This window comes from Myotis daubentonii, chromosome 12 (assembly GCF_963259705.1).
Source record: "Myotis daubentonii chromosome 12, mMyoDau2.1, whole genome shotgun sequence".
NCBI lineage: Eukaryota > Metazoa > Chordata > Mammalia > Chiroptera > Vespertilionidae > Myotis > Myotis daubentonii.
The window spans coordinates 55,133,237-55,145,521 of NC_081851.1; the positions used below are offsets into that span (position 1 = coordinate 55,133,237).

A 12,285-nucleotide genomic window follows, 5' to 3' on the forward strand; every position below is an offset into this window, starting at 1 on the left:
TCAGGAGCCTGGGAATACACAGGACTGTGAGCTAAGGGTTGGAGAGCCCACCCTCTTTGTTTTCCAGCTCATACCACCACCCGCTGTTGCATTGCTCAGCCTGGGTGCCTCCTTTCTGCCAGCACCCACACCCCACCCACATCCCAAGGCTGCTCTACCTCTAGGGTGCAGGATGCCAGCGGTCTCTCCAGAAAGAATTCGTTTCCCTGCTAATCATGGGGCGAGGGCGAGCAAGCTGTGACGGAAGGGCCTGTGCTGGCCTGTGTGGACCCCTCCCAGACCTCCAAGCCTAGTCCCCGACCTCCTCCTGCAGGAAGCCTCCCTGACCCACCCAGCTCTCTCCATATGTTTTCATTATATCAACATCATATACACAGCCAGATGGGCATGTCCCCCCATCATCCTCCAGCAGGAGGCCGCCAGGCCCTGGCCCCTGCCCACCCCGCCCCCACAGCTCACTTACCCAGTGCAGGGACCCGATGCAGACTTTGGCGGCCATCAGGGGCACGGTGGGGTCCGAGGGCCGCAGCTTCACACACTCCCGTAGCAGCGACACAGCGTAGGCCGACTGCAGAGAAAGAGCAGGCATCGCCATCACGCGCAGCCCTAGGTGGCAACAGACTGGGCACCTTGTGCACAATGGGGGCAGTTCCCAAATTGCCAGCCCTGTCTCTGCATCCCTTTCCTCTCAAGAGCCAGGAAGTGGGCCCAGTAGGAGCCCAGGCAGTGTGGGCAGGCAAGTCCCTCCTAGGCCTCAGTTTCCACACCTGGAGAATGGAAGCTGTGATCCTTACCCAGAAGTGATATGACAACAGCTAAGGTGACAACAGATGGAGGCTCTTTAAAAAGAATTCAGATGTGAACCACACAAATTTTAGAGGTAGAAAGGGGCTGTCTCAAACTTCTAACTCTTGGGTTAGCAGATGATGAGATCAGGCCCAAACCACATGGGACTTGGAGGCAGGGCCGGTGGTTGGGAGTGGGGTGGGAGTCTAAAGGCTGGCAGACTAGCAGGAGAGAAGCCAAGGTGGCAGAGCCAGGGAGAACCTCCAGACAGGAATCTGGGGATGCCCCAAGGCTTGAGGGACTCAGACTGGACCTGCTGAGGATGGCCACGGGTGGACGGAGGCCCAAGGGGGGAGCATCCCGGGCGAGGCAGGGATATACCTAATCACAGTAATGAGGAGAACACCAGCAACACTTATCTAGGTCTCACTATGGACCAAGCGTTGCTGTAAGTATGAGGGCCAAATGTGGCCCTCAGCTTGCTTTTGTAAATAAAGTTTTATTGGAACTCAGCCACATCCATTCATGTATGTATTGTCTGTGGCTGCCTTCACGATGCGAAGGCAGAATTGAGTAGTTCCCACAGAAACTATTTGGCCTGCAAAGTCAAAACTGTCTATTCGCTGACCCTTTAGAGAAAGTCTGAGCTTTTCTGGGCCCAGATGTGACTTCCCGGGCTCTGGGCTCAGGCTTATTAGGCCAATTCCAGGTATCTCAGCCAACCGCCTGCTCTGCCCTGTGCTGTGGGAAGGGGAAGAGGCCATGGCTCTTGGCTATCAGGAAGGCTGGAGAGAGAAGAAAAATACCACTGTCCCCCACTGCTCTCTCAGGAATCAAGAGGCCTACCTACAAGAGGGTGCTGGCAGATGGCAGCCTTGTCAGGCTGAGGATGCACAGGGTGCCCTGTGTGGGCTGGAGCAAGAGAGGCTTTGAAGGGCTTGACAGAGCTGCCTGGCCCTCCACCTCTCCCGAGACCCTCCCCTGTGAGCTATTCCCAGCACCCGCACCGCCGCCCCTCTGGCCACACTCCCTAGCGAGCTTCAAGGCCTTTCCTTGGCTTCCTTCCCTGGTTGCTGACCTGTGCATCCTTGAAATACAGGGTTCTCTAACCCTGACCTCCACATTCACATTCTCCCCCACACAGACCATAAAACGCTGCTATTTAAGGAGCCATCTGAGGACTCCGCAGTCAGAGCAGCCGGCATTTTTTTTGGTCACACTGGTTACCTAGCAACGCAGCCAACGTGACTGCTGAGGAGACCAAAAGATAGAGCGACCTACATCATGCCATGGAACTTCCTTCTTGCAGGCTGCAGTGCCGGGTACCTTTCTATCTGCCCGCCTCACCTCCTGGAAGACCTTTCTGGCACAATCACAGGTACAGAACCTGGATTTCCACCTCAGGATCTTAGAAAAGGTGAGGTCTGGCCAACCAGGCCCACCGATCTCTGGGCAGGGCTCCTGAGGAGGTGGAGAGTTCAGAACAATCCTCTGCCGCACGGGTGGGCGTAACCCGGCTGGAGGGGCCTCGTGTGAGGAACTCACCAATCACCTCGCACCCACCATAAGCACATTCTCCTGTGCGCCTGGCTCCTGTGAAGGAGCCGGGCCGGGCACCAGCTCCCGGGACCCTGGAATGAGCCAGGCCGCATCAGGGCCCCTCTGAGCCTGGTCTTCTCAGTGAGGAGGTGGAAGGCCCCATACCTTCCAGGCTAACACGGCACCTTCTCCGAGACGGGGGGCCTCCGGGAGCAACCAGAAATGAAAGCTAACTTTGTGGGCGGTGCTTTCTCCTGAGGAGGGGTCCCAGCTTTCCTCAGCATCTCACAGGGGTCCATGACTCACAGAAGGCGAGAACCCGTATGGCCCTGGCTCTCCTGGGCCACGCTCACTATCACAGAACTGGAGGCAGGAAGCTCTCACATGCCCCGTGCACTGTCTGCCCAGGCTCCATGGAAGCCCCAGCCCCCACTCCTCCCTCCTCATCTCTGTTCTGAACTCTCCCTGAGCCCTGACAAGACCCTGCTGAGCACAGAGCTGGGGTACCTCATGCCATGTTCAGGGTGCTCTGTGGGGTGGCCAGTGTGATGGGGGTTGGGGGGCGGGGAGAGGCTTGGGAAGACAAATGCCCAGCAGGGCAGGGGCAGAGAAGCTCCCACTTGATTCTTGGCTGGACTTCCCACCGGCTAGGCTACAGCACCTGCTCTCCCTTCCTCTCCCTGCCAGGACCCAGCCTGTACACCACATTCATGACGGAGGCGCTGGCAGCCTAGGAGGGCCCTCCTCGGAGATGGTGCAGGGCTAGAAATGGCAGGTGGCACAGATGGACGGGCAGGGGCAGAGGGGGCGAGGAATTCCCTCAGCCCCACGAAAGGGCCCTGGGTGTTTACAGCTCTTGGAATGATCTGCGAGCTCACGCCACCTTACTTCCTGCCTTCGAAGCAGCCTCAGTTCCAACAGCCCCAGTAGCCAGCCCCGGGAAGCTTTTCCTATCATGTCGCTACTTAAAATAGGGGCTTATGTAAGTGTGATTCTCATCAAAGGAAGAACGAGGGGTGCTGGAGCAGGGCTCGGAGGGCAGAGAGCAAATGCAGCCCGTCCTCCCGGGATCCGGTCAGCTCCAGGTTCACGAGCAGGTGCCTCCCGGACTCCACGCTCGGGGGCAGGAAGTCAGCCACAGCCCAAACGGAACACAGTTCCCCTTGCTGGGACCCACTCCCCACGCCTGACTCGTGCAGTCTGCCCGTCAACTCACTGTGGAAGTGCCACGATGCTCCCTGCGCGCACACACCCCCTCAGAGAAAAGCAGCCATAGACTCACACGTGCACACGGGATTCACGTGCACAGGGGTCTGTGTGTGGCCCTCCCATGCCCTCACCCTCCTGGAGATGAAAATCAGCCGCCTGACAAACATTTCTGGGTCCTGCATGCCATCCCCACCTCTGGGAGGGACCAGAGGAGAGCAGAGCCCCCTGAGGGTGATGTGCAGCCCCAGGCCGGGCCTTACCTTTCCACACGCCACCATGGAGAGGGCCACTTGGTACCAAAGGTGAAATTCTCCACATGCAAACTTCATGGCTCGCTCCAGGCACTGGGGAGAGGACGCCGGTCAGCACTTCTCTGCCAGGACACACCAAGCCCATCCCGCCCTCCAGGGTCATCACTGCCCAAGCCCCTGGCCCAAGAGACCGCAGGAGGCCTGCTTGGTTCCGGTCAGAAAACCTCAGGGGCTTCCCGTCCATGCGGAACCCCTGGCCCTCAGTGCCCACCTCCATGGCAGGCGAATGGTCTCACAGGGTGATGGTGAAAAGCAAATGAAATGAGATTTGTGAAAGTGCTTTTGAAATGTAGACAGACACCCAACAAGAATAACCACAGCTGACAGTTATTAACACTGTGCACGGCACTGTTCTCAGCCTTTTACAGGGAAGGGACCATGGAGGAGGACCCCTGGTGGCTCCATCACATTTTCTCCTGGGAGGGAGGAGCTGGCCGTACCTCTGAGAGCATGACGTACTGTCCCCTCCTGCCCAGCGTGATGCTCAGGAGGTCGTAGATGGCCGCCGCATTCCTCAGGCTCACTGCCCGGTCCTCCTCCTGCTCTGGCGCCCGGCTCAGCACCACATCCCGCGTAGCCTGTCGGGGGACATGGTTTTGGGAAAGAGTGAGAACAGAAAATATGCAGATGCCTGTCCCAATAGAGCCCCTGTCCCCCAGGCCCAGGGACCCAGGCCAGGCAGGTGGCCACACTCCCAGAAACAGCCAGATCCTTCCTCACCCCCACATAGGCCCTCTCTAAAGAGAGAAAACTCCACTCCCAGCCCAGGCTGGCGTGAGGGAGCAGTTCTGAAGGCTCAAGTTCCGGGTAGTCAAGGTTTTATTCTGAAAAATCTCAAACCACCGGCTGGTGCAGCTCAGTGGTTGAGCATCACCCTATGAACCAGGAGGTCATGGTTTGATTCCAAGTCAGGGCACATGCCCGGGTTGCGGGCTCGACCCCAGCGGCGGATGTGCAGGAAGCAGCTGATCAAATGATTCTCTCTCATCATTGATGTTTCCCTCCCTCCCTCCGTCTCCCTTCCTCTCTGAAATAAATAAAAAAATATTTTTTTAAAAAGAAAAGAAAAATCTCAAACCAACAGGAAAGTTGCAAGAATAATACCATAACAGTAAACCCAACTGTTAACATTTACCACATCTGCAGTGTTTCTCTATCCTACATAATAACAATAAAGCTAGTACGTTATGAGAATATGACCCTTTACCCCTAAAACACAAGAAGACATTCTTTTTATAACCACGACAGAAATGCCTAATTCAGGGAATGCAGCACTGATATCACTATCATCTAATAACAGTTCATATCCTGATTTTACTGTCCATCCTCACCTCTGTTCTGAACTCTCCCTGAGCCCTGACAAGACCCTGCTGGGCACAGAGCTGGGGTACCTCACTCCCAGTCGTTTACTTTGGTCACTCCCGGACCCAGTCCAGGGCCAGGCCCTGCACTGGGTGCGAGGTCTCCTCAGTCCTTTCACCTGGACAAGCCGCTCGGCCTTCCTCTTTCGGACGCTGGCATTTTTGAGGAGTTAGACCAGTTGTTTTGCAGAAGAGCTCTGTGTGCTTGTAACTGTTCACTCATAGAAACAGCTTCAGAGAATCCGTGGAATGGTCCCCATCAGGGGGGTGGTCTGCTGCGTGACTGACTCATGGAGCCTCAGGCTGTGCGCCCTCAGCGCCCCCTTCTCTGACCCTGTAGGTCTCCCAAGTCCCTCCGATAAGGACCCCCATACTTCCTTCCCATCACCCACAGGTCTGTCCTTGACCCCCTCCCACCACGGAACTCTCTGTTCCTCCCCCAAACCTCTCCCCCAACCTTGAGGCCTCTGTGCTGGCGTCCAGCCCTCAGGAGTTCAGAGCTCAGAGCTGCCTGGTGGCTGCTCGGGAGGGCAGGGTGCAGGCTGAAGGGGGAACACTCTCACCAAGCCCGAAATCTTACCACCAGGAATCCCAGACCCCTTGCTCTGTGGGCTGTGGCATGCGGCCCCAGTGCCCTTATACTCAAACCCTGGAGACAGCACTCAGAACAGCTGAACAGAAGTGGCAGGGGTTTCTGAGCTGAGCAGCAGCAGGGGCGGGACCAGGCTGGGGATGCTCTGGTGCCCCTGCATCTCCCAGCACACACCCTGAGGGCGGAAGCAAAGCTGACTTCTGGCCAGATGCTCCCAGCATCCTGCCCTCTCCTGCATCTTCTCCCCTCTGCCAAGGGGCCTCTTCCCAGCTTCCCCTCCCTCCACACAAGGGTCAGAACCTCCTCCACGTGTTGGGACTCACCCCCCTCTACTTCCCCACATGAGACCTCAGACCTTCCTGACAAAGTAAAAGGGAACTGCTGGCCCTGAAAAGCCAGATCCCGTGGGTCAGCTCCATCACAGCCGGTCCTCACATCCTCCCCCTGGCCAGGACCACCACCCCTCCTCCAGGTCAGGGCAGAGGACCCCAAGTGCTGCAGAGGCAGAAGCCCGGGGGCGGCTGGACTGTGGGCTGGATGTCCTGCTGTGCAGACCCAAAGTGTGTCCCCACAGAGGCTTCTGGAAGCCACAGTGACGGTCAGACCCAAGGAGGGGACTCGCCCACAGGGGCATTTCAAGCAGCAGGGCAGGCCAGTGGCCAGGGGTCCACAATGTGCGAGGGCTGCCCACTGCCCCCATGGACATGGACCAGCCCTAGGAGAGGGCATGGGAGGCCAGGAGGTCCCCGGAAAGGCTGAGCGCTGTGCCAGCTTGGTAAACAAGAAGGGCCAGGCACTCGAAAGGGTTCAGGGAGAGGCGTGGAGAGGGAGATGCCAGAGAAACCCCCTCCTTCCTGGTGAAATCCACCCACACAGGCACCAACAGGAAGAGAGATGAAATTTTAAGGAGATGCTTGGCAGGAGCTATTTCACTGAGCTGAGTAGGAACACAAACTCCAGAACTTGCACTGAGCCTGGCCACGCTCCTCCCCACTCCCCCACCTCCAGCCTTCACCTCCAGCGACTCCGCAGCTCAGGCTGCCGGGGATGGGGCCCAGAGAGGCAGCTCCCACCGGCCGAGTTGGGGTGGGGGTGTTAGGGAATGAGAGGGCGGGAGACACAGTCCCCACCCTAGCACAGTGCACAGGCACGTACCGAGTGGAATCTGAGAATTCTGGTGGGAGACAGAGGACCTGGTGGAGAGCAGAGCAGGCAGCCTACAGGGTGGCTATTCCATGGGGCTGGGGCGGGGGGGGGGGGGGGACGCAGAACGTGACGGAGAAGCCTGAATAGACACATCTAAGATCTGGGGACCCGCCCATGCTGACCAGTCTCATTCAGGGGCAGGTGAGCAGCAAACTGTCAAAAGCCTCCGCTCTGGTTGGTCTGTCCTTGAAGGGTAGCCCCTGCCAGAACCCAACTCCCACCCCTGCTGACCGCCCCAGGATAGTCTAGCCTCCTTGCTGTGGCTGCCATCAGAGGCCCTGCGTGTGCCCCCGACCCAGACCCCAGCTCTCCAGTCCTCCCTGGGCCCCCACAGAACGCCCCCAGCAGCTCCCTAGCCTCACCATGGCCCGTCACTGTTCCCACTGTCAACTTGGGTGCCTGCAAGCTCCTCACACTCAAAGCTGGTATCTGCACGTATCTCGCCAGGCGAGGCCGGACCCTCACCCTCCCCTAGCACTGGGCACACTGCAACCCTCACACGCGTCCAGCTGGTTCACCCGTTCTTGGGGCAGGGATGTGTCTCCAGACTCCCAGCCCCAGTACAGGCTCACACAAACCACGTGTAGGAGTGACATCTGAGAGATTTCTGGGCCTGGTGTGGGAACTTCCTCCTGTCCGCCCTCGACCTTGACCTTTAAGAGAACAGGGTCTCCTAAGGTGGACCCGGCGGGAGGGGGTGGATTTCCAGCACTGGGAAGGAATTAGGTCATAAGAACAGGAACAGGAGAGAGGGTTGCAGCAGCATCCCTGGGCTGAGGGATAGGGTGGTGGTGGTGGGGGGGCTCCCCAACAGGCAGACAGCAGGGAAGGCATTTTCTCAGGGGTCCTCAGGAGCCTGTGCCAAGAGGGAAGTGTGGTTCCCCAAAGGCAAGCCAAAAGCAGAAGTTTGCCCAGCCGTTGCTATGGCTTCAGGGCAGGGCTGCGGTGAAATGCTCCAGTGAAATGCTCTGGTGCCCGCTGGGCCTGGCCTATGTACGTAACCATGGCAACAGGGTGGGTGGGGGAAATAGGGCAGAAAGAAGGAAGCAGAAGCCCAGGCAGGGAGCAACAGAGTAGAAATTCACGTGCAGCTCAGGGGCCAGAGCAAACCTCAGAGGAGAAGGCACACCAGGTGCTAAGTCCCTGCCCAGCGCACCGGGGTCCTGCTCCCTCCCCCGCTGGGCTCACACCCTTAAAGCCACACATGCTCCCAGCGCCATCCGCAGCCTGCCTCAGTCTAGTCCCCGTCACACTCTCTTCCTTCCACCATGTACATGGCCTCGCTAGGAAATCCTCCAGGTCAAATGTAGTGACAGATGTGGAAGGGCCTGTGAGCCTTAAAGCAACATATGGACCCTAAATTTTCTTCTCATCATCATGGTCCTTCCTGGTAATGGAATAATGGCAGAATCTGCTCCCCTGGTGTCCTCCTGCATCACCCCCAGGCCTCCTGCCTCTGGGGGTTCCCAGCTCTTGTTGACCCCATGCATTTAATCCCGGGCAGGGTTCACAGGGCTGTCCGTACTCCTAGTCTTGGGGCGGCCTCCCCCAGACACGAGGACATTCTTCCCAGGCCTTCTAGCAGATCAGAAGAGACAAAGCCACAGGACGTGCTCCGCCCCACCTCCCGTCACCCCACAGCTCCTCACAGCCATCGTGCCCACATCTGGTCTCTGGACAAATACCCATGAAGCCAACACGGGTCTCAGGGGAAGGTCCACGAGGGACTGTCCATTTCCCACGTGGGCTGGTCCCAGGGAAACCCATGGCAGGCGACTCCTGTTCAAACAACACGCGCTCCCCCCACCCCCCCGCCCCCCTTATGTGTGTGCCGTGCACTACCCTTCCAGGTGCTGAATTTTCTTTTTTTTTAATTAAATCTTTATTGTTCAGATTATTACATTTGTTCCTCTTTTTCCCCCCCATAACTCCCCTCCTCCCAGTTCCCGCCCCACCCTCCGCCCTCACTCCCCACCCACTGTCCTCATCCATAGGTGCACGATTTTTGTCCAGTCTCTTCCTGCATCCCCCACACCCCTTTCCCCACCAAGAATAGTCAGTCCATTCCCTTTCTATGTCCCTGATTCTATTATGATCACCAGATTATTTATTCACTTGATTCTTAGATTCACTTGTTGATAGATGCATGTTTGTTGTTCATAATTTGTATCTTTACCTTTTTCTTCTTCTTCCTCTTCTTAAAGGATACCTTTCAGCATTTCATATAATGCTGGTTTGGTGGTGATGAACTCCTTTAGCTTTTCCTTATCTGTGAAGCTCTTTATCTGACCTTCAATTCTGAATGATAGCTTTGCTGGGTAAAGTAATCTTGGTTGTAGGTTCTTGGTATTCATCACTTTGAATATTTCTTGCCATTCCCTTCTGGCCTGCAAAGTTTCTGTTGAGAAATCAGCTGACAGTCGTATGGGTATTCCCTTGTAGGTAACTGAGTTTCTTTCTCTTGCTGCTTTTAAGATTCTCTCTTTGTCTTTTGCTCTTGGCATTTTAATTATGATGTGTCTTGGTGTGGTCCTCTTTGGATTCCTTTTGTTTGGGGTTCTCTGCACTTCCTGGACCTGCAAGTCTATTTCTTTCACCAGGTGGGGGAAGTTTTCTGTCATTATTTCTTCAAATAGGTTTTCAATATCTTGCTCTCTCTCATCTTCTGGCACCCCTATAATTCTGATGTTGGTACGCTTGAATCTGTCCCAGAGACTCCTTACACTATCTTCGTATTTTCGGATTCTTTTTTCATTTTGCTTTTCTGGTTGGGTGTTTTTTGCTTCTTCGCATTTCAAATCTTTGCCTTGATTCTTGCGTTCCTCTGGTCTGCTGTTGGGAGTCTGTATAGTATTCGTTATTTCAGTCCGTGTATGCTTAATTTCTAGTTGGTTCTTTATCATAACATCGAGGGTCTCATTAGATTTCTTGAGGATCTCACTACATTTATCGGCGGCTTCTAGACAGTTCTTAAGAGACCTTAAAAGTGTGGTTCTGAACTCAATATCCTCCATTGACAGTTTTACTGTTTCTTTGTCTCCGCATTTTTTATGCTTTCTTGGTGCACCCCCTAGTGGTCTTTGTGCGCCGTCTTGTTGTAGTTAAGCCTTGATTGTTGTCGGCAATACCGGGGGTGATTTGACCTCCAGGCTAACTGGCTATGAGAGTCCGCTGTGTCTGCAGTGGGAGAGCTTCTGTGCTGGATCTCTAGGGCGGTGCTAATCTAGCGTTTGCCTGAGGCTATCCGGCAAATGCCTCTGCGCAGGGCTTGGGCGGGGCGGGTCCCTGGGGATCTACAGGGCGGGCCGGAGCGAGCAGTTATGGCTGCTCTCAGTCCCGTGCCTAGGGGCTCTGCCTCACAGAGTCCCAGCAACTGCTGCAAACCTCGGAGAGAAAGCTGCCTTCGAGTTCCGACCGAAGCCAGACAGTCCCGCTTCTCCCGTTTGAGTCTGGGTCCCTAGAGACTCGCCCGGATCTGGAGCTCAGAGTCTGAAACTCCCTCCTGATTGAAAACAACAACCGCGCCCTCCGCCTCCAGCCCGCTCGCGTGCGCACTCCGCACCTGAGTATTTCACTTCAGCACTGCGCCTCCTCTGAGTCCGGGTATGATATTCTCTTTCCTCCTAGTTGTAGAATTTCCACTCAGCCAGCCTTCCTGTGGTTCTGGATGATGTCCGTTCCGTCTTTTAGTTGTTTTTTGAAGTGGTTGTTTGAGGCAGCTATCTTCGGCGTTAACCTATGCCGCCATCTTGGTTTCTCCCAGGAGCTGAATTTTCATGCCCATCACCATCTGGTCTCACAGTGAGCCCAGGATGAAACCAGTAAGTAGGGCCCCTTCACAGATGGGGAAACTGAGCCCCAGAAGGTCCTGAGAGTTAAGGCTGAGCCCCTGGTGGCCAGTCCTGTGCTCCTCTGCCCAGCCCCTTCTGACTCTCTGTGAGCCACAGGGCCTCAAACAGTAATAGTCTTCACTTCTGTCCAGCTCTCTCTCCTCTCTAGCCCTGGACACAAACAGCGTAAGAGAAGGGAAGGGAACTAACCTGTGGACACTTTGTAAGTGGTATCTCATAATTCTCACAATGACCTCTCACATACTACTGTCCTATTTTACAGAGGTGAAGACTGAGGCCCAGGGAGGCCAGGCAGGCACCCAACGCATACAGATCGGTGGTTGGGACTCAGATTAGAACCTAGACATTTCGGTTTCACTCCCAGACTCCTTCCCTGCCCCCAGATGCCTCTGAGGAAGTGTCCAGTAGGCTCGTCCTGGCCATCAGAAGGCCTAGCATGTCTCTTCTTGTGGAAGGACCAAAGCAAAACCTAATCAGGCCTGGACGCTGCCTCTCTGCAGAGAACAAGCTCCTTGGGCAATGTGGCCAGGGTCCTGCTCAGCCCCGTCCTCAGACACAGCCTCGCCATTGGCCAAGGACCCAGCCTCAGGGTCGTCTGCTGACACCCCACAGCAACTGCCCCGGAAACGAGTCTCCTGGCAACATCTGTGCCTAGCGCCTGGCCCCCCTTGGAGGATGCTGTCATGTTCTACTTGGGCTGCTGTCCCCCACTAATTACCACCAGCTCTAGAGCTGCACGTCCAGAGCCAAGAAAGAACAGGCTCTGTGATGTGTCCCGTCTACCGAGCGACCAGGCCAGGCCCGCACCAGCCCCCGCTCCTGCTGCATCAGCCTGCCGCAGAAATCCCCGCTCTCCCTCCAGCGAGGGCGAGGCTCTCCCTCTCCTGAACTGAGTGTTCTGAGCTGGCAGTGTGATCATACCCTTACTGTCGCAGCCCACAGCAGAGCAGGGCCTCATGTGAGAGCAAACCAGGTGCCAAGAGCTGGAACAATCTGTGCTCGTCTGAGTCCCACATGGAATCAAGCCCAGGAAGCCCCCACCACCCCCCCTTTTTTTTTTAACCAAATGGTGTCGTCAAACCAATTTTTTTCTCCCAACCGGATATGAATCTAAATGTTTTCTAAAATGACTGAGTCAGAACCACGTATTTATCAGGACAAAACAGACACGTGTTGAACACCCACAATGTACCAGGCACCTTTGTGCTCATTTTCTTACTTAATCAGCTCAAAGCCCTGCAAGAGAGGCTTTCTTAGCCCCATTTTACAGAAAACTGAGAATCAGGAAGGTAAGAACCCTACGCAGGCCACATAGGTTGTGAATGACAAATTCAGGATTCAAATCGTGGACGTCTGACATTGGGTCTGGCAAACATTTGGTTTGTAAAGGCCACACACCACCCCCTCCCCCGCCCCATCACTCACCACCG

The 12,285-nt window shown here is 55.8% G+C and overlaps 1 protein-coding gene across 4 annotated transcripts in view; it reads right to left on the reverse strand.

Annotated features, from left to right (window-relative positions):
• The window catches only part of TTC7A (tetratricopeptide repeat domain 7A), a 107,343-nt gene that overhangs the window by 48,984 nt on the left and 46,074 nt on the right, over nucleotides 1-12,285 (reverse strand). For 3 of the 4 annotated variants that reach the window (XM_059659916.1, XM_059659914.1, XM_059659917.1), the window contains 3 exons: nucleotides 4,286-4,423; nucleotides 3,795-3,878; nucleotides 464-568 (listed from right to left, as the gene is read on the reverse strand). In XM_059659916.1, the coding sequence (XP_059515899.1) occupies nucleotides 464-568; nucleotides 3,795-3,878; nucleotides 4,286-4,423 (327 nt within the window). The remainder of the gene's footprint in view (nucleotides 1-463; nucleotides 569-3,794; nucleotides 3,879-4,285; nucleotides 4,424-12,285) is intronic. The other variant, XM_059659915.1, reaches the window with a different exon arrangement.